We start from the raw sequence: 22,056 nt of genomic DNA, 5'->3' as shown, positions 1-22,056 counted from the left end.
TAGACGATATAGTTTAGTCGTCTAAGCATCATAGAAATCGTAGACTGACCTGATTGTATTCGTACAGCCGAAGGTATCGGTTTTCCGGGATAAAGTTTATTAAATTGTAATGAAAAGAGTTTTTTAACAAAATAAATTGAACTCAATATCTTTACAGCATCAAAAGAGTTAATGAATAATTAAGTACACTTTGTTAATTGATTTTCTTTTCAACCCCCGCTATCTCCAAAGAAAACCTCAGTGTGATTATACAGGAATTAGTTTGTTGAAAGGAAGCCGACTGCGACGATATAACTAACGAAGTTAATTAAAAGCTTTATCAGATTCACAGCCATCCTTTACAGAATTGGAATTTTCCGAAAGATTAAACTGCGGACAGAAGGTTTACGATCCCAGAGAGCTTTAGGAAGCCCTATTGCTCCGGTATTATTTATTATTCTGCGGTCTTACTGGGAGACCTAAATGGGAGTGTAACTGCCTTTATAAACCACCTCTGTTGCTAAGACACAATACAGAATCGTTTAGAAATGAATGGGTCTGTATTCCTCGAATTCCCTTTGATAAAGTGGTTTAATTTTACGCTAGAATTCGATCTTTTGATACTTAACTAGCTACCATAACCAAAAGATGAAGCCTAGTAACGGAGAATCGCAATACTTCCTCACATTAACCTTTTATAACTTACTTGTAATAATTTACCAAGTTACCTCGTGCGCAGAGGACGTATAAAAATATCCGGTAAATCTAAAAAGCGTTCTCATGTACAAATTCATCATAAAGGGACGTGAAATTAAGGACAGAGACGCGGGGCTGTATGATGGAGCCAGACGAGTCTCCTGCGACCTTGGCGATGTATACTAAACATAGACATGTAGGTCCCAGAGGAACAATGTTCATTAAAAACTTTCAGCATGAAGATTCGTCTGTAGTTTCTTCATAAAACTTTTGTTTCTCGAGTTCGCCGACTTTGACACAACACAATCAATCCTACCTTTATCTGTAGCATATAATATATCTTAACCAACTTCGTAAACTACATTAATTACTTGTATATCTATGTAATAAACGAATAGTCCTTTTTTGTATTTCTTTATTGAAAATAATTAACAAACTTGACCATCCGTCTGGTGGTGCGCGCGCATATTGTCTTGCAAATAATAAAATACAATATCGTCAAGAAGACTTACTGAACTGAAAAGCTGATTTTCTTCGCATTCACTTCACATTCAAATTGTTAAATAATATCATTTAAATACGCCATGTAGGTACAACTAGACAGCAATCAGCTCTACCATACAATTACTATACAAAATGGACATGGTAATTTGTCGCAATGATCCCTGGAGCGATCGGCTGTCTACCGACACAGACATGTTGGTCCCATTTAATTTGTGCAACATGGACTACGCCGGTGTCAGTTTGTACAGTACGTGGTCACGTGCCTTCAGGCTGAAACAAAATCAGACCACATTCGAACCAATTAAGTAGGTATATTTTATGATAATCGACCAACTCAATTCCTCGAGGACTGCCTAAAATAATGAACGGACAATATTGAATTTTAATTAATATTATTTTGCAACGGTTCAATTGTTTAAAAAGCTTCTTGATGGCCCATTTATATAAAGCCAATCCACGAGACAATTCATTGGCACAATGATAGCGACAATCCAATAAAAGGCATTCCATTTTACTGGATTTTCTTTATTTCAATTGTAGGATTGGCTAATTAGATCTCTTGATTGATCTTGTGTAAAGTTGTGTATAAATTAATAGTCCAGAAAGTACTAAAACTCAACTATCTCAAACTCAAGTCAATAGTAACCTAGTTAATATTTAAAATCCAGTATCTTGTATGTGGGTCACAGAGTTTTGCTTATGTTTTAACTACGGGACTATTCCCACCTCTCGTTCCCACCACTGCAACTCCTGTGTAGCCAGGATCTACAGCTTGACCGCCACAAAAACCCAACCAATGAAGGTCAAGTTTGTCCCGGGGGAAAGTTAAACTGTCATTGGACCCGCAACGAAATTAATCAGAAGAACATAGGAGGAGTTCGAAATTAAGGTTCGACTTCCCTCCATTGCAAAGCGGATCACAGGTGACAAACAAAGGTTTAAAACCTTTAAGAAAAAGATTATGCACCACGGACAATAAATTAAATTAAGGGGGCCTATCTTATGAGCAATTAGCAACTACCTGCCAATAATATTTTTCACAAAATCGCTTAAAAGCACGGAAATTTTTCCTTGTCGCGACAAGATCGGTGTAATAAATTGCGGAAACAGATGTAGGTATGTTGTATTGAATTAAGCATTATATCACGTTCATGTTTCCAAAGATCACACTCTATGTTTTAACTAGGAACTTTTAATTTAATATTTCAATTGAATTATTGGTTCAGTCGCGCATTGACCTATTTGCAGTTGACAACAAGAGAATACTTTTTCCACTTGGTCGTTTATTACTGCCATCTAGTATCGGGTAGCGGAAATAAAAATAGTATGGACGTTCGATTGCCCTACCCTTAACTAGAGGGCGTTCAGGGGTTAATATGCAGCCGTGGTTTAAACCGTGTTACCACTGTTACTGTTTGCTACAACCGTCCATAGCATTGAAATGAAAGAGTCAGTTTTTACTTTTTGGTATTGTTTTTAGTGTAGTCTTATAAAATACTGTATATAATGTGATAAAATGAAACAACGGTCTGTTTGCTATTACGTCTATTTGCGAACTGGCGAACCACACATCATACAGGAGTATTTATAATAAGTTTAAGGTTTACCCTCCATACATAACACCTCCACCCTTATTTTATACATTGAAGTTCAACTAACGAATTCAACCAATAACGAAATTAATAACTAAATTATGCTATGAACAATGAACTGAGCATAACACATTATGTAACAGGTCTTCACTACAAATATTTATTTATATAAGTATAACTCATGAAAAATAACATTTTAATTTAACCTTGTTTCATATAATAATTTTATTAACAATTACCTCCCTAACATCGGACGGAGATAGGTAGCCTAGGAAAGGTACAAACATAGACATATCATATTTACAAGAAATCTTTAAGTAGTAGATACCTACTCATTATTATACAATACTATTGTTACTAAACAACATACTGTTATAAAGTATTATTATTTTGGATTATGAATATCCGTATCGTTCTGGGGGTCTACGCGTACGTATTGGGTAACGAGGCTCATTCGCGATGGGCAGGGGTTCATGGGTTGGACCTGTGTGTGCTCCGGTCTGGTCCTGAGACCTAGTTACTTCCGACCCAGACACTTCGCATTCGCCAGGGACCGGGCCCGTGGGCCGACTACTGCCCTCGCCCCCCACCGACGTCACCCGCCCACCGCTCGGTGTGAGACACGCAGCTGGATAAAAAACCGGTTTCCTTAGACTCAATTCTTCCTTTTCATTCGTACCTGTGCTGTTTACAGGGTCCGTTGAAGTCATTTGGGACGTATTTACTTTACATTTCAATCTCATTTGATCGGCGTGCCTATGTACCACTGTGCCATCGTCTAATTTTACATTATAATCTGTGTTACCTAACTTTTCGATAGTTAAACCACTTACCCACTTACTCTGCGGATGATACACCCGCACCCAGACGGAGTCGCCGGCCTGGAAGCCGCGCCACGAGCCGCCCGCCGCGCGCTGCTGCCGGCGCTGCGCCGCCGCCACTAGCTCCTCCCGCGGCGGTTTCAGCCGGTCGAGTCTCGTTCGCAATAATCTACCTTGTAATATTTGCGCTGGACTTTCCTTAGTCGTACTATGTTCCGTGGTGCGATAAATTAATAAAAAACGTTGTAAGGCCGCATCTACGTCTGCTCGCTGTGCGACCGCTTTTTTAATAACCTTTTTACATATTTTTACAGCATTCTCAGCCAAACCGTTAGAAGCGGGGTGGTATGGTGCAGAAAAGATGTGTTCTACGCCATTGTTTGTTAAAAAATAATTAAACTCGTCGCTACTGAACGGGGGCCCGTTATCGCTAACGAGTTGTTTAGGGATACCGAAACGAGCCCACATTTCCCGTAATTTATTTATTACCGTTTTAGCAGTCGTAGTAGGCATCTTGCAGATTTCGATCCATTTAGAACAGGCGTCTATAACTACTAAGTATTTCTCGCCACAAATTGGCCCTAAGAAATCTACATGTAGCCTCGTCCACGGGCGGGCCGGCCATGGCCACGGCACGGGCGCGTGCTGCGCCGGCGCCGCCGCCTGCTCCGCGCACACGGCGCACGCCCGGCACAGCGCCTCCACCGCCTCGTCTACGCCGGGCCACCACACGTAGCTGCGGGCGTGTAGTTCTCTGAGTACGTCATCCCGACAAGTGCTAGGAATCACGAGTCGATACCCCCACATAATACAACCCAATTCTATCAANAATTATGGAGTCGGTGTTGGAAGATTTGAAGATTTTATAGTTTCCTTGAGCTGTCACTTGACAGCCTGGCATACTTTTACGATGGTGGATCAAAGTATTTTGATTTGACTATAGAGCGTGAGAACACGCACACAGTCATAATTATTTTAGTGTGAATAAAACTAGCATCGAAATTACCTAAACTTGACATGCCACGCTAGACGTAAACGCTCTTAAGTACTACAAATAGAGATAAACTCATCACGTGACCGTTGTCTCAGGAAGAGTTATCACCCGCTTCGGCCCGAATTAATCTAGACGGAATGTGTGTCAAAATATTGCATTAACACCACATTTCCGTTGAATTTCTCATTTCAAAGGCACCCGTTTGTCGTACAACCGTCTCAAAGGGGCAAGATTTCAGAATACCTGAGAAACGCCGTGAACGCAGAGATTACACAGCGTCTCCGTTTTAATTACAAATGTAATTGAGAAACATGATGCGGGATTACAGGTGTACCTGTGTAATCCTTTCTGTTCTTAGTTTTACGCCGGTTAGGATTATGGTACACTGGCGCAAGTAGATTTTGCATTTTCTCGTTTCATAACTACGGGGTTACCAGAAAAAATCCGTAAAACACAAATAAATAAATGTAGAGAAGACAGTAAATTACTGGTATTTTAATTAAGTTAATTATGTAATTTAGGGAAAAATCGATGCTATAATCACTACACTATTAGCCTAGGTGCAGACCACCGACTTTAAGTTGGCCGATAGTTGGTTTGGGCTGTTTGTTGGTCAGTATGGAGATGTATGAAAGTGCGCACATTTGGTATCGGCTGATTCTTCATACAAATTAGAATCGGGCCCAACTATCTATCTACTAAAAGTCGATGGTTTGCGTCTAGGCTTAGGAATTTAACCTGAATTTAAAATAAACAAGTAGCCTTTCGTAGGTTAATAAAATTTATAATATAAACTCGTACAAAGGTGGTCAAAGTCACCTAAATCATTCCCGAAGTGTGCCCCAGCCTAACCCTATTCTTTACCACACAAGTGCGCCGCTACACATGTAAATACGTAATTGAATTAGCGTATCTTCATGTAGAATACTACTTTAGCGTTAACGTTCAACGCTTCGGAGTGAACTTTTAGCGCTCCTATTTAACTTTTGCGGGATAATCGAGTTATTTGTTGGCATTAACGTTAATACAAAATTGTGGGTAGTTTGCCCGTGTATTGTATTTAATTGGTGCCTTGTCTGGAATAAAATATTTATTTGCCGTTGTAAGTGGTTAAATTGGACGCTTTCATAAATAAATACAGGCTTTTAAAAGATTTAACAGTTAATAACTTTTATTACATTTTAAATGTTTTGGTTAAAATTATTTTGAGTACTCATTTAATCCACAAGTACTCACTTATGTGGAATAATTAATTTGACGTTCGTTTTCCATTAATCATCGTGCAGAATTTATTTTGATTTGATTGAAGTTTTAATATAATTAAGCATTTATTTATTACCAAAAAATATGTACATACAGTCAAGTAATTTAATTCGTGATAAGGCTGAATATCGTACAGCCTAACTAGGACTGAAACTTTGACCCCTAAATGGTAGTTAAATAATGTTCAGTTCGGTCAATCCGAACAAACCACAGATGGCAAATTCACAGAAATCAGAAGCACCATTCTAATCATTCGTAAGATAAAAGCCAAGGAATGTACCTACTAAATCACTCAGTGGAAGGGAACTTTTATAATGTATATTCCGGCGCCCTTCGGACCGCTAATGGAAAAATTCCCTCGTTAATATTCATAAGCGAACAACAGTTTCTTGATTTATCTGACTTACGCACACGCGTTAACATGATCGGGCGGAATTTTTAACTTTCGCAATTATTGGGGCTTTAAATTTTCATGAAAGTTGCTGTTGACGGACTGGCGTGGTGAAGAGAGAATGTACGTACCTACTTATCTGGCGGCTTAGCATGTACAGGAAATTAATCTTTATTGTATTGGTGTTAAGCTCAATCTTGTTTGACTAATTCATAGGCTGGGTAGTGAAGTATTAGGGCATTCTAGGCATCTATCTACTTGAAGTGACAACACCTACAAAAAAAAGTTTGCTGAGCGATTTTATTAACAGTTTTAAGGAAATTGAATACATTGAGGTTGAATGCAGGTTAGTAGAGTCTGCCTGCAATAACATTTCAATTTCTCTGCTTTATGATATCAGTCGTTTGTAGAGAAAACTTCATACCGTCTGATTCACTGAAGCTCTAAATAAGCTACTAATGAGGATAATTTTATCATGCGTTAAAACTAGAGCTATTTAAATCTATGATAAACACGACAATAGATTATTTAAAGGAGACAGCATTGTGTGTTTCTTCGAGATCAAATCAGAAATAAGGAGATCTCTATACGGAGTAAAGTTACCGACACACCCAGATTCACTTATAAAAGCTGCTAAATGTGGACCGCTTCCAATTGGTCAATCTGGAAATTCATTCATTCTGGGAATTCATAGGTCATCTATCTAAATAATAACTCAAAGGTGACTGACTGACTCACATAGTGATCTATCAACGCACAGCCCAAACCACTTGACGGATCGGGCTGAAATTTGGCATGTAGGTAGATGTTATGACGTAGGCATCCGCTAAGAAAGGATTTTACGAAACTCCACCCCTAAAGGGGTAAAACGGGATCCACGCGTACGAAATTTCGGGCGGTAGCGGCCGCCCGGAACACAATATGACCGTCAGTGGACAACCTGGCTGCTTATTTATAGCTGAAATTACTATAAATAGACATAAAAAGCAGGAATTACTAAACCACGTTTCAATAAATATTTACATCGTGAGCCAGAATTGTTTCATCGAAGAAATTTTCAAACTTTTCTGTCAAATAAATGTTCATCTTATTGTTTCAATTGTTTTCTCAATCCTAATAAATAGAAGCCCTGGCCTATGGCTTACTCCAGCCTCTGTATAACTGTATTAGGGTAGTACATTAATAGTATTCGCCGAATGCTCTCACACAACAACAGAACATATCAATCGATGTCACTATAATGGAGTGAAGCTATTTTCTCTAATAGATTCCACTTTGTTACTTGTGCTTTAAACAGTAATGTGATCGTTAAGGCCCTTTCAGAACGTCTGGGCTGTTTGTGGGAGAACTTGAAGGATTAAGGGCATTTAACGGAGGATTTAGCGAGATATGAATTTAAAATGGTAGTTTGATTGTAGTTGGAAGTTGGGAGGCTTTGGGAGTTTGTTATTTAAGGAACAAGTCACTGTTGAGAGGTAGGTAGTAAGTACATTTTGATTTTAGATCTGGATCATCGTGTTAAGTGGGGCATGATAGAATTGCGTGGTTTATAAAATAATTTCATAATGGAGACGCCTTTGAAATTTTAATAACACATTCTCTTGTAAGGTTTTTCTAGTTTTAGTGAGATTGAAATAGTGAAAATGCAAAAAATATTTTTTGTTAATACTTTTTATAGTACGTAACTATTTTAGAGTAGGCGCACACCGTTGATTTTTCGTCGGCCGATAGTTTAGTCTGGCAGTTGATCAGCATGGGCATGTATGGGAGTGCGCACACTACGCCGATTAGATTTGGCCGATTCTTCATACAATTTAAAATCGGGAACAACTATCGGCCAACTAAAAATCAACGGTGTGCGCCTACTCTTAAACAAATTTTAAAGCAAAAAATAAATAAAAATGTACCTCTTGCTTGATAAAGTTTATCACCGTTTTGAAATGAACTTTATAAGTATGAGAGTCAAAATCAAAATTATTTTTATTCGTAAAGACTGATTGAATTAGTATGACTTACAAATTGTAGCAATAATGACAATCCGGAACTAGCTACGCAGTTATTCATTGAAGATTAAGGCTGGTTTGCACCATCTTACTTTAACTGAGATAAACGTCAAATATCTGTCAAACTCCATAAAAAAAACNCCGAAGGCCATTTCTAAATTACAGATGCCGTATGTTTTAATTTCGCTGTCATTTGCCGCGTACAATTTAAAATCGCAAGACTCAGTAAAACCTTTTTTTAAACATTTTTTTGGAATTACCGATATATTGGCCCCGGTGTCAACTAAAAAGGTTAGCCTAGTTAAATTGTCCCGAATTAATAACCGATGATTTTTAGATACCTGATTCTGAGTACATTCGTCCACCGATTCCGAACGTACCGCACTCAAGTTTTCCGCATTTTCCTCTCGCCAGGCGCACGGTTGCTCACAGCTTCTCGCGTTCCGTCTGTATCGGTAATGGAATCTGCACAGCCAATCAGGATCTCCCGGTGTCCTCCTCCTACGCGAACTAGCCCTGCTTCCATCTTGTCCTCCGTTTCGGCTTCTCGAACGCCCGCGACCTTGCACCTCACTGCGCAGCGCTGCCACTTCCAGCACCAGCTTATTCACCTGACTGGCCAACTCTGACAACGTGTTCGACGCGTTCGTCTGTGCTGGTGTATCCGACACTGCTGCGATCTCGAAATTTCCGCTGTTTTCAACTACTTTGTCAGCGATATTGGCCAAACTATCTAACGACTGATCTTGGCACACTGTGATGACTGCTCTGACTGCGGCCGGCATCCTTGATGATAAAATGAAACAACGGTCTGTTTGCTATTACGTCTATTTGTGAACTGGCGAACCACACATCATACAGGAGTATTTATAATAAGTTTAAGGTTTACCCTCCATACATAACACCTCCACCCTTATTTAATACATTGAAGTTCAACTAACGAATTCAACCAATAACTAAATTAATAACTAAATTATGCTATGAACAATGAACTGAGCATAACACATTATGTAACAGGTCTTCACTACAAACAAATATTTATTCATATAAGTATGACTCATGAAAAGTAACATTTTAATTTAACCTTGTTTCATATAATAATTTTATTAACAATTACCTACCTAACATCGGACGGAGATAGGTAGCCTAGGCAAGGTACAAAGTACAAACGTAGACATATCATATTTACAAGAAATCTTAAAGTAGTAGATACCTACTCATTATTATACAATACTATTATAGTAACAGCATACTGTTATAAAGTATTATTATATTGGATTATGAGTATCCATATCGCTCTGGGGGTCTACGCGTACGTATTGGGTAACGAGGCTCATTCGCGATGGGCAGGGGTTCATGGGTTGGACCTGTGTGTGCTCCGGTCTGGTCCTGAGACCTAGTTACTTCCGACCCAGACACTTCGCATTCGCTAGGGACCGGGCCCGTGGGCCGACTACTGCCCTCGCTCCCCNCCAGGGACCGGGCCCGTGGGCCGACTACTGCCCTCGCCCCCCACCGACGTCACCCGCCCACCGCTCGGTGTGAGACACGCAGCTGGATAAAAAACCGGTTTCCTCAGACTCAATTCTTCCTTTTCATTCGTACCTGTGCTGTTTACAGGGTCCGTTGAAGTCATTTGGGACGTATTTACTTTACATTTCAATCTCATTTGATCGGCGTGCCTATGTACCACTGTGCCATCGTCTAATTTTACATTATAATCTGTGTTACCTAACTTTTCGATAGTTAAACCACTTACCCACTTACTCTGCGGATGATACACCCGCACCCAGACGGAGTCGCCGGCCTGGAAGCCGCGCCACGAGCCGCCCGCCGCGCGCTGCTGCCGGCGCTGCGCCGCCGCCACCAGCTCCTCCCGCGGCGGTTTCAGCCGGTCGAGTCTCGTTCGCAATAATCTACCTTGTAATATTTGCGCTGGACTTTCCTTGGTCGTACTATGTTCCGTGGTGCGATAAATTAATAAAAAACGTTGTAAGGCCGCATCTACGTCTGCTCGCTGTGCGACCGCTTTTTTAATAACCTTTTTACATATTTTTACAGCATTCTCAGCCAAACCGTTAGAAGCGGGGTGGTATGGTGCAGAAAAGATGTGTTCTACGCCATTGTTTGTTAAAAAATAATTAAACTCGTCGCTACTGAACGGGGGCCCGTTATCGCTAACGAGTTGTTTAGGGATACCGAAACGAGCCCACATTTCCCGTAATTTATTTATTACCGTTTTAGCAGTCGTAGTAGGCATCTTGCAGATTTCGATCCATTTAGAACAGGCGTCTATAACTACTAAGTATTTCTCGCCACAAATTGGCCCTAAGAAATCTACATGTAGCCTCGTCCACGGGCGGGCCGGCCATGGCCACGGCACGGGCGCGTGCTGCGCCGGCGCCGCCGCCTGCTCCGCGCACACGGCGCACGCCCGGCACAGCGCCTCCACCGCCTCGTCTACGCCGGGCCACCAAACGTAGCTGCGGGCGATGCTCTTCGTCCGCACGATGCCCATGTGTGTGTCGTGTAGTTCTCTGAGTACGTCATCCCGACAAGTGCTAGGGATCACGAGTCGATACCCCCACATAAGACAACCCAATTCTATGTATAACTCGTCCCGTCTATTGTAATAAGGTTGAAGCTCGCGAATTTCGACTTCGTTCGGCCACCCGTCTTTAACGTAACTTAACACGCGACCTAGAATCGGATCTTTCCTAGTCCCGTCTCTGATATCCTCGTATTTAAGTAGTAATGCTTCCGAAGCAAAATGTAGATAAGTCTGTTCAGGTTCGTTTGACTCGTGAGTAGTCGCGTTCAGCGCTTTGTAACTTTCCAACATGCGCGATAATGCACCGGCCGTATTGTTATCAGTGCTAACATATTCGATAGAAAAATCGTAGGCCGACAATAACAACGCCCACCTTTGCAACCTACTAGCCGTCATGCTCGGTACACCTGTATCCGGGCCAAAAATGCTTACAAGGGGTTTATGGTCCGTCCGCAAAGTGAAGTGTCTACCATACAAGAACTGATGAAATTTTTTTACAGCAAAAACTATAGCAAGGGCCTCCTTGTGAATTTGGCTGTAATTAATCTCGGCTCGGGTGAGCGCCCGCGAGGCGTAGGCCACGGGCCGCTCGGCGCCCGCGCCGCGCTGCGCCAGCACCGCGCCCAGCCCGTGCGCGCTCGCGTCGCACGTCAGCACGAGCTCGCGCGACTCGTCGTAGTGCACCAGCACGTCCGCGCCGATTAGTAGCCTTTTTACTAACTTAAAGCAACGATCATGAATATGTTCCCAATGCCAATGTTTTCCTTTCCTAAGCAAATCATATAAAGGTGATAAATGAAAACTTAAGTTTTTTATAAATTTGCCGTAGAAATTAATCATCCCTAGAAATGATTTAAGTTCAGAAACATTTCTCGGTGGGAGAAGGTTTACTATCGGTTTAATTTTGTCTGGATCAACTTTAATCCCTTGATTACTGATTATAAAACCTAAATATTTTACCTCTTTGTTAAAGAAATCACATTTCTGTTTTTTTAATTTTAAACCATGGTCCTGCAATATTCTTAGTACATTATTTAGGGTTTCCAAATTCGATGAAATAGATGTACCTCCTATTAAAATGTCATCCAAAAACACAGTGACATTGGGCATGTGGGCAAATAATTGTGACATAATTCTTTGAAATATTCCTGGACTCGACGACAGTCCGTAAACAAGTCTATTATATTTAAAAAGACCTCGATGAGTATTTATCACCGTTAAATTACTCGTATCATCTAACAATACCTGATTGTAAGCTTGAGATAAATCCAGCTTGGTGAAATAGTTATAACCGCTTAATTTAGTGAGCAAATCATCTATTTTAGGCACAGGGTACTTATCTACTTTTAAAACTTTGTTCAACGTCACCTTATAATCAGCACAGATACGTAAAGCGCCGTCCGGTTTATGTACAATTACCAGCGGCGTGGCCCAATCCGAGCAGTCCACGGGCTCGATGACGCCGGCGCGCAGCATGGCGTCCAGCTCGGCGTCCACGCGCGCGCGCAGCGCGTACGGCAGCGGGCGCGCGCGGCAGAACACGGGCGCGGCGCCCTCGCGGATGCGAAGTGTCGCCCGGCCCCCGTTGAAGCACCCCAACCCGCCGTCGAATAACTCCTTATATCTATCGACAACATCATTAACGATTACATTTTTTTGTACATTGTTCAATTCCTTTACTTCGTTTAAATTACAATTATTATTTAAAGAGTTACATTGTATAGGTATACTTGGTATGGAAATATTTAATTCAGCTATCCATTGACGCCCCAGGAGCGATGTAACCCCATCATTAAAAACGTACAAATCTAGCTTTCTACACGTTTTGTTATAATTTACTGTTACCTCCAAATAACCTAACGGCTTAACTTTACTTCCATTATAGAATCTAACCGATAAATCACATTTTTGAATAGGCAAATGTTGGAAAAATAATTTGTATGTATCAAATGAAATGCAAGATAAAGGTGAACCCGTGTCAACTTCCATTGACAAATTTACATTATTAACACATATTGTCATGCTCACCGGTCGGTACTGATTTAAGGACATTTGATAAATTGCTTCTTCATTTCCGTCGTCTTCGCTGCTATATGTAGCCCCGCCTTCGTCCGCTTCCTCACGATACGTTTCCAGCCGATTCACCTTTGACCCCGAGCGGCCGCCTCTGGAACGTTCGATGCGGTTGCCGGCGTTACCGCCGTGAACGCCACCGCGCCCCCATTGTCCGCCTTGATAGTTACCTCTGCGAGTTCTAGGCTCGTGGGCATCTATATTCTGTTGGCATACCCGCCTTAGATGACCCACTTTTTTACAACGGCTGCACTCGTATGTCTTAAATCTGCAGTCATTTTTCTTATGCCTATAATCACCGCATGCTAAACATCCTCCCTGTAGATGTAGCTTGTTTAGTGTCCCAGCTAAATCCATTCCCGCGGAACTACGTCGTCCCGCCGCCTCCGGCCCCGTCCGGCCCCCGGGCGCAGCCGCAGCCCGCGACGCCGATGCGCCCTCGCCGCCGTTGTGCCTGCTCACCGCTGCTGAATCTCTTTCCGCCGCTTCCATGGAGTTCGCTACTGACACTGCCTTTACAAACGTAATTTTTCCCTCCGCAAACAACCGCTGTCTGATGACGTCACTCATTATTCCGCACGCGAATTGGTCCCTTAAATTCTCGTCCAAGCTTGTTCCGAATTCACAATAACGCGACAGTTTTTTTAGTTCTGACACGTAAACTGCCATATTTTCACCCACACATTGACGTCTTTGTCGAAATTTGTATCTTTCTGCTAGAAACGATGGACTGGGTTGTAGATGGTTTAACATCGCCTGCTTGACCTCTTCCAATGTCATTTCGGCTGGTTTGCGCGGGCTGCATAGATTTACTAGCAGTTCATACGCCTCCTCACCCATGAATGCGATAAGCGTCGGTAATTTGAGATCGTCTTTCACACTATTTACTTTGAAATACATATCCAGTCTGTCACAATACGACTGCCAATTGCCGTCCTTCACGTTGAATTCACTCAATTTCGACATAGTTCCGAATCACAAGTAAATTAAGTAACACTACGAGTAAATATAACGGTCGCGTCACTTTTTCAAGTCCACCCGCAGTCGCCACTGATAAAATGAAACAACGGTCTGTTTGCTATTACGTCTATTTGCGAACTGGCGAACCACACATCATACAGGAGTATTTATAATAAGTTTAAGGTTTACCCTCCATACATAACATAATGTACCTATAATATAATTATGCTATAATTTTAGAACTTTTAGGGAAACTAAATGTTAAATTGTAACCGATACAGCATTTAAATTACTTACTTATTCTATATTATTGTTCATGCAGGTAAAGAGTTGGAATCTCAAAAAGATTCATGTACCTTACCATTAATTTAACTATAGGTACCTTCCCAGTAAATTCCAGTCTAATCCTTGCTTTGTACACTGACCGCAGACCACAAACACAATGTAGGTAGGTACTCGTATATGAAGCATTGGCTATCAAAGCGTATTTTGGCGGTAAAACAGTTGCCGGGTGATTCGCGGCCATTACTCGTTGTTCAATGACCATTTGTCGCAATTACGCAGGTTAATCTCGCGCCGCCCGCCCAACGGGCTCGCCGCGGCGGGCTGAGTCTAGACTGTCAGAATTTATACGACTTTTCATAAGTTAATTATGTATAATGATATAAAAAAGTGAGAATGAAATAATTGTATCAGCTCAGTAGCTTGCAGCTTAGAGGTACAGGTAACTCGTAGTTGCATTAGTTTTCGAACCAAAATGGCTAATATTTTTGGTCATGTTATAATGTTCACGATATGCAGCGCGGTGAAATTACTTGACCGCAAGGTGTTATCAGTGGACTTCAGTGGAGTCGAGTCGGCTAAGATAATTTATAGTTCGGATGTTCAAAACAGAAATCTTTGGTATAAAAAATGTATTGCTAGGAACAAAATCACTTCTAAAATATCTTTGAATCCTATGGCCAATTAAGGCAAATTTTTTATGTCTGATAGTGTGTTCTGCTTTAATTCAAGAACTGAAAAACTGAAAAAATATCTAAGCATGGTTTTAGACGTTGGTAGACTATGACTGTAGGTACTATATCATAGATAGCAAAAAGTTTATTTCTCTACGAAACTTTCCAAAAGTTAATAGAGTCAAAAATGCCATACGGAAATGTGCATTTCCCAAAATCAATAATTTCGCACTGGCAACCTTATTTGGGCGGGCGTGCGAGCGCCGTGCGTCGCGCCGCTCTAAATCAAGCCGTGCGGCCAACTGACAACTAGCTACTTTTCAACTACCTACGTAACGTTGCAGTACGTCACTAAGTTACCGTAACCATGCTACGTCAGTTGCGGCTGCGGGTTTGAGTTTCGGCAATGACAATGATAATATTAAGCACGTGTATTTTATTCCCAGACGCACGACAAATTTTTTTACGCTCTATTTTTACAAGTTTTTTTGACTATTACAATATAAAATATTAGAATTCTCATGAGCGACCATGTGACTGAGTGATAACATGGGTGATTTTCCCGGAGTGGGCCAAATGAATGAACCAAATTCTTTAAATTGACCCTACCGGTCAACGAATCTGGGACCCCTTGCACTCAAGGCACTATAGAGTATACCATAGCACTGAGTCATATAAAAAGGTGTGAACTAGCCACGTGATACAAGTAGCTAGGCAATACATTTCGCGGCCGAGTCAGATGACGTCACCGCCCGCTGCGTCCCCAGTTTCTTTCATCAAATCCTAACATAGCTCACTACGATTATTCACACAATCTTGCTGGTGGTTCTCAACATGTAGGTAACGCTTTGTCTTTATTTATGGCCACAGTACGAAGTACTTAACTGCTGTACTGCAAAAAATAAAAGAATAAACAAAGCCTCTTTCACGTACCTACTTTTTAAAACGCATAAAAACATACACTCGAATTGAGAACCTCCTCCTTTTTTTGAAGTCTGTTAAAAATATTTATGTTGAAAAATATTGACAGTTCATGAAATCCCAAGTAATATTATAAATGCGAAAGTAACTCTGTCTGTCTGTCTGTCTGTTACGCTTTCCCGCTTAAACCTCGCAACCGATTTTGATGAAATTTGGCATAGAGATAGTTTGAGTCCCGGGAAAGAACATTAGGATAGTTTTTATCCCGGTTTTTGAAACAGGGACGCGCGCGATAAAGTTTTTCTGTGACAGACAAAATTCCACGCGGGCGAAGCCGCGGGCGGAAAGCTATAGAAAAAAAATATTTTTTTAAAAAAATAGTAAATGTACGAGTAATACGAGTATACCTATTTCCGTAATGATTTCAATAATGAAAGCACCTATACGCGGCACATTTTAAGCATTTTTAAATCTGTCGCTATTTTGTTACAATACATTTGCAATAGTTTGACAATCCAAAGATATAAAGGAAATAAACGATCCCCTTCTTACAACGGTAATCCCGAAAGTAGATGGCAATGTGGCGATATTTTCAAACAGGATGATTCAAGAGTTGGTAGCTTATAACTTTTTATCTTAGACAAGCTGACCCGGCGAACTTTGTTCCGCCCTAATGGCAATAAATAAGCAGACTTTTTTTCAATTTCGAACGGGATAAAAAGTATCCTATGTCCTTCTCCTGGCTCTAAACTACCTCCCTGACAATTTTCAGCTAAATCGGTTCAGCCGTTCTTGAGTTATAAGTGGAGTAACTAACACGACTTTCTTTTATATATATAGATAAGGTCTTATTCAAAAGCTTGAGGACTTGGCACTGAGTTTTAATAACTCAGTATACACAGTTTGTTGTAGCTTTTTTTTGCAGTGTCAGTTTTATTTTGTAAGAGGTGTCAACGTCTGCTAATAAGTATTACCTAAACCAAATAATAATCCAATAGTCATTTACAGCCTTACGTGAATAATATTATGTTAATACTAATCCTTGTTTTGTATTAGTCGACATTATATTCTTGAATTAATAAAAAACTGCATATAAGTCGAACTAGGGAATAATATCAGTACCTCTAAATAGCTTCCCCTGACTCAACGATTCGGTTCGTTCTATGTAACATACCTACGTTTTAAGTACAAAGCAATACAGGTCTAAACGACTTGATTGAATAATACTCATAGGCATAGTTCCAATACAAGATACTTTAAAACACACCCTGTATACGGCGATGCACCGGTGCATCTCGCGAGGGCGCAGTGGGCTGCAAGTATCGCCGCCTTAATCAAACCCAAGCAATTTATGATCGCCACACGCCGCCGGAGTGTAATTCTTCGAGAGAGTTTTATTACCATTGCAAGAGATATTACATTGTAAAACACTCGTATCGATTATTATATTTGATAAATACTTGTCTAAAAATACCATTAAATAGAAGATCTGCGGTTTGATATGATAAAAAAAATAAAAATAAAAATAATCTTTATTTGTAAGAGACTAATTAAATCAGTACTTACAAATCTTCAAATGCTCTTAAGGAGCCTAGACATGTCTCATTCTTTTTATGCTCTACCAGCGCTTCGAGACAATCAATTGGCAAGTGCTGAGAAGAAGCGCCGCAACAAACTCAGTCACCCACCATTGTCTGCCGGTTTATTTTCATATGACAAAAATTGGTCATTTATGTGTTTTTAACCAACCTATCTATTTAATTTTAGAAATAAATTAATCAAAGAATTTAAAATTACTTTTGAAATTATAAAGCTTTTGAAAACTATTAAAGCAATCTCATACGAGTACACAGCTTTGTTTCCTTAAGAAAACAGTCCTTTCTTCAGACAGAATATTTGGTAAAACAGCGAGTCGCAGAATGTCCCGTGTGGCTGGCGTATTGTATCTTAAAGTGTGAGGGCGGAACCCCAATCGAAAGTGCTTACATTGGAACTTACACCGGCCGGCTGCTCTCAGCTCGCACAATATCGCACCTCTCTGGATTGTGTAACGATTTTATTTCTATTGTCCGATAGAACGGAAAAATATTCATTCAATGAAAACCATTGAATTCTTGATATTTGTATGGTTTTTCTTAGTCTTAATGAAAATGATTTTGATTATCGTGAGTGGTTCATATTGCTATAAATTCTTTAGAGGAAAAAAAATTAATCATCATCGTCATATAAGTAATATGAATTTTACAGAACTGTTACATCTCTCGTACCAAGATGTTTCCATGCTACGAGCTACGAGTATGCTGCGACAGCGATAGATGTCCAAAAATATGAAAACAGTTGGCAGTCGCTTCACTGAAATACAGTTATATTGTTGTACTAGCTGACCCGGCGAACTTCGTACCGCCTTAGCGTAGAGATTTTCTTAATATTTTTTTCCGTAAGAACCATCCTTGGACTTCCACAAACATTTAAAAAAAAGAATTATCGAAATCGGTTCAGCCGTTCACACGTGATGCCGTGACAACGCGAAACGGGTTTCATTTTTATATATATAGATGCAAGATAAAGCGTAAATTACCTGCAAACTTTTATCACCAAAACACAAAGTCATCCATCTCTCTTATCTAATATCGAGGACAGGATAAACCCTGTTGAGGCAAGTTTAATAAAGCGATATCTTCCTAACTTTAGTGTCAACATTTCCCTAGACAGGTGGCAATCGATAAAGGCTTACCTAAGCTCACCTGAGCGGCGATGTCATATCGCCTTAGCTAAACCGACTTGCGGATAAAAGTGCACCACGTCCTGTGCTGCTCGTGCATTATTGAGTAACTGGCTTTTCATTTTAAGGGACAAAATATTTACAAAGGACAATGTACTTAGAGGAGAGGCGATAGAGTGTTTATGTCTTAATTTTGCTCGCGTTGGCGTTCTAGTAAGGCGAGATGATAAATGGGATGGTAGTAGATTGAGTATAAAATGAAAGTTGCACTAAGTATTTATTAAACTGAATTCGGGAGAAAACTATCTGTTGAAAAAGTAACAACAGAAGATTAAACTGGTAAAGTTTTCGAAGTGATATCATGAACGCAGATCAAAAGTCTGATAGTCTTTAGATTTAGCTTGTGTAAGAAAAGTTTCTTAACATTGAGAAGGTTTCGCTCAGATGTTGCATTTTAAACATTCAAGCTAGATAATAGAAACCGCATTCTGTATACAAAAGAATAGCTTTGGAAGCTTTGCGCAAATTGGACTTACAATGTAAAGGTTACTTGAGGTCTAGCAGTAGTTTAGTTTAACGTCTTGGTTAAACAAAACAATCTTGTTTGTAATAAATGCATCAGACGCAAATTGACCTCACAGTGGCAGTAAAGTCGACGGGCACATAACCGTGGTAAGGTCGTGCATGTTGTTTCAGTGTCGAGAGCCGAACTACCGACACAGCTGTCTGCGAACGGTCTGTGTCGGACACTAAAATGTTTGCTATTAGGCTGGGTGTCCACTGTGGATACAAGGCACAAGAGCATTACGGACAGTCTGTGCGCGTATGTGCTCTCTAGTTAATATTTGAAACGGTGTGTTTATTAAGCTTGCGGTTCTTGATGAATAGCTCGTCGGAGGATAATAAAATGACTTTGAGTAATTAACTGACAAATGACTGGTTTGACTGGTGCAAAAATAAATAGACGCATTTATGAACTTGATTGTAGTTTCTAGATATACAGGGTGTTAGGTAAATGGGTATATGAGCCGACACTAGCCCATGTTAACATGGTCATAAATGGTATGGTGAAGTCAGAAATTTTATATCATCATTTTAATAATTTAAATTTCCATACAAAATAAATTTTATAAAATCCAATTTGTATGAAAATTAAAATAATTAAAATGAAGATATCAATTTTCTGACTTCACCATACCATTTATATGAACATGTTAACATGGGCTAGTGTCGGCTCATATACCCATTTACCTAACACCCTGTATAGAGAAATGGCGCAAACTTTCATAATTTGGAACATAAAAATGCAGTGGATTTTAATAAAATGTTAATGTAATCACATTCAGCTCTGAGACTGAAGGGGAGGAGAAATGATCACTTTCTTACAAGTCTATAAAGTCAGAATTCTACGGCAAATATTAGGTATCTCCTGATATCTTTATTCACAGAGTCTCTAGATGACTCAAGTGGAAAGGCAGCTCAAAGACAATAAAGGTGTTCGGCAATAATTATCGTGCTCTCGGTACAAGTAAGTACCGTTAAAGGTTACAGTCAGAAATGCTGGGAGTCTACAATACATTTTATACATTTGCGGTGGTTTAAGAATTTGGAATGAAACAGAATTCTTAACTACCCTGACTTACTCGTAGGTTAAGGGAAACTTGTATAAAGATAAAAGAAATGCGAAATATAATTAAACTAGGTTCATTATTGGAAATTTATTGAGATGATGAAAAAAGTAGGAGTCACTGATTTTTTATTAATATTATTCAGGTACTAAATTAGTTGTGTATATGCGTGAATATTGTTGCAATATTTCAAATTTTAATTCCTAAAAACGCAACGAACATGCGCTTACTTAGATAATTATAAGCCATTTTTTAACTGTCACGTTATTCGATTTGTCTAGAAACCCTCTCAAACAAACACTTTCTCGAATAATTCACTTCAATTAAACCAGAAACAGGCGACCTTTCGAGAGGAGAGCAGCCCCATTAAAATGTGCATTCAAAGTGCAAGTCATCTGGGGTGCGGGTAGGGCGCGCCTACGCTGCGCTTACACTCGTTAGAATGAACTCTATTTTCAACTTTATTAGTATGGTCGTAAGGCGAATTAATTTTTGCTGTTTCTGCACTCATTTATACGGCCGACCATGTGGAAAATAGATGAGCTTGTGGTACAACTACTTTAATTAGGGTGTTTTTTCATGGGCATCTTCTTTATTTTAAAGTCTAATGCTATGGCATTTTTTAGCTTTTCTCTTGTTTATTGAGTTCAATTAATAAACTGAGAAAGCACGTTCTTTTAAAATTTTCATTTAATTTAAAATTAGTTAAAAGGATTAGGTAGTTTCGAAGTAATTATAGTACGTGGTAATCAAAATCATAATTCTACCCAGAAAAAACATGTCTTTTTTATTTTATTTCACCGTAAAAGTTAACCCTACGAATGCAAGACAGTTGTATTTGTACAGAGCCACGTATTGATTTCTATCGTTTTCTCTGCCATCGTTCGAGCACGGGTATCCGGGGTTAGAAGTTTTACTGTAAGATCAAAAAGCCATTTCTCTTCGCTTTAAGACGTCAGCCCGAGTTATGGAAGGCTACGTGACCAGGGGCTCCTCGGAATCCAGTTAGGTTGTTTTGTTGCTTTTTTACTGTTCTTCCTCATTTTTTCAAATCTCATTTGTCTCGTACAAATGTATCTGTAAAGAGACATAATATCACAAAGTTGAAACTGGACCCATATTTTCCTGGAAAATGTGGCGATTGTTATCTTGATGCGACTTCATTTTCATTTGTTATGAGGAAAATCGTTGTGTTTTGCGTTATACATAGGCCTACGTTTATCAAATTCTTTATCAAATGATTTTTTTTATCAAAACATGCTTACCAACAAATTAACTGTGTATCTAATGTTTAAGCAAAAAACTTCACTCACCTATAATGCAAACTCTACCTGTAGTTGAATTCAAACGTGACATTGCAATGTAAGAAATGAAGCTTATTATTTTACTGAATTTTGCTCTCTAAAAAAGGAAGCATGCAAAATGCATGCATGCATTTCAGTCGACAGCGGAGTTTTCATGAAAACCTATTCTTACTACACGCTTCTGCATGCTTTTAGATTTCCAATACCGAACACAAAAAGCGCATTCTTGACCGCATTTTTAGTTCCTGATCCAACCGCGAGTATGTAGTAAGACGATACGGAAGTGTTGGCCCAGATTCCAGCGGCGAGGCACTGAGAGGCTTTGCTTCCTGCAGGGAGGCTGGAGGCATGTGCGCCCTATGAAGCGATAAGGGTTTCTAATTTCGTAGCGCGTAGTAATTTCGTAGCTTAAATAAAGTTGGGAAAATATGGGAGAAAGTTTCGTAGCTGTGTCGGGAGATTTTTAGTAATGTATTGTAGGTACTCGGCTACAGAATGGGGGGTTGTTGACATGCGTGTTGTTAGTAGGATACTGTTCTTTCATTGTAACAGACTAAACAGTTTAGTGGTGAATTGACTTAAAGTATGGAAATATGTGGTTTCATCTTCTATTTCTAGCAAATTTTGGTATTTACAATTATAGAACGTTTTAATTAAATATTTATTTTAGCCAAACGATAGACTAAAATGTGGTAGGC

The 22,056-nt window shown here is 39.8% G+C and overlaps 1 protein-coding gene across 3 annotated transcripts; it reads right to left on the bottom strand.

Moving 5' to 3' along the window:
* Positions 1-9,488: 9,488 nt before the first annotated feature.
* Positions 9,489-14,015, bottom strand: LOC114361552 (uncharacterized protein K02A2.6-like). 3 transcript variants are annotated; one of them, XM_028316626.1, is made up of 2 exons: positions 9,717-14,015; positions 9,489-9,673 (listed from the first exon to the last, which is right to left on the bottom strand). In XM_028316626.1, the coding sequence occupies exons 1-2, from the start codon at positions 13,831-13,833 to the stop codon at positions 9,522-9,524; spliced, it is 4,269 nt and encodes a 1,422-aa protein (XP_028172427.1). In that variant the 5' UTR covers positions 13,834-14,015; the 3' UTR covers positions 9,489-9,521. The 3 variants fall into 3 exon arrangements, with proteins under 3 accessions (XP_028172427.1, XP_028172426.1, XP_028172425.1); XM_028316625.1 differs by having other exon boundaries at positions 9,489-9,676; positions 9,720-14,015; XM_028316624.1 differs by having other exon boundaries at positions 9,489-9,704; positions 9,748-14,015.
* Between the last annotated feature and the right edge of the window lie 8,041 nt (positions 14,016-22,056).

Source organism: Ostrinia furnacalis, unplaced genomic scaffold (genome assembly GCF_004193835.3).
Source record: "Ostrinia furnacalis isolate ACB-3 unplaced genomic scaffold, ASM419383v2 OfSCF5816, whole genome shotgun sequence".
Taxonomy (NCBI): Eukaryota; Metazoa; Arthropoda; class Insecta; order Lepidoptera; family Crambidae; genus Ostrinia; species Ostrinia furnacalis.
Note: the sequence above shows the minus strand (reverse complement) of the source record. Positions and strands in the feature narration are given on the sequence as shown.

Coding starts and splice junctions, on each gene's coding strand:
- LOC114361552 (XM_028316626.1), bottom strand. CDS start 13,833: ATGTCGAAATTGAGTGAATTCAACGTGAAGGACGGCAATTGGCAGTCG.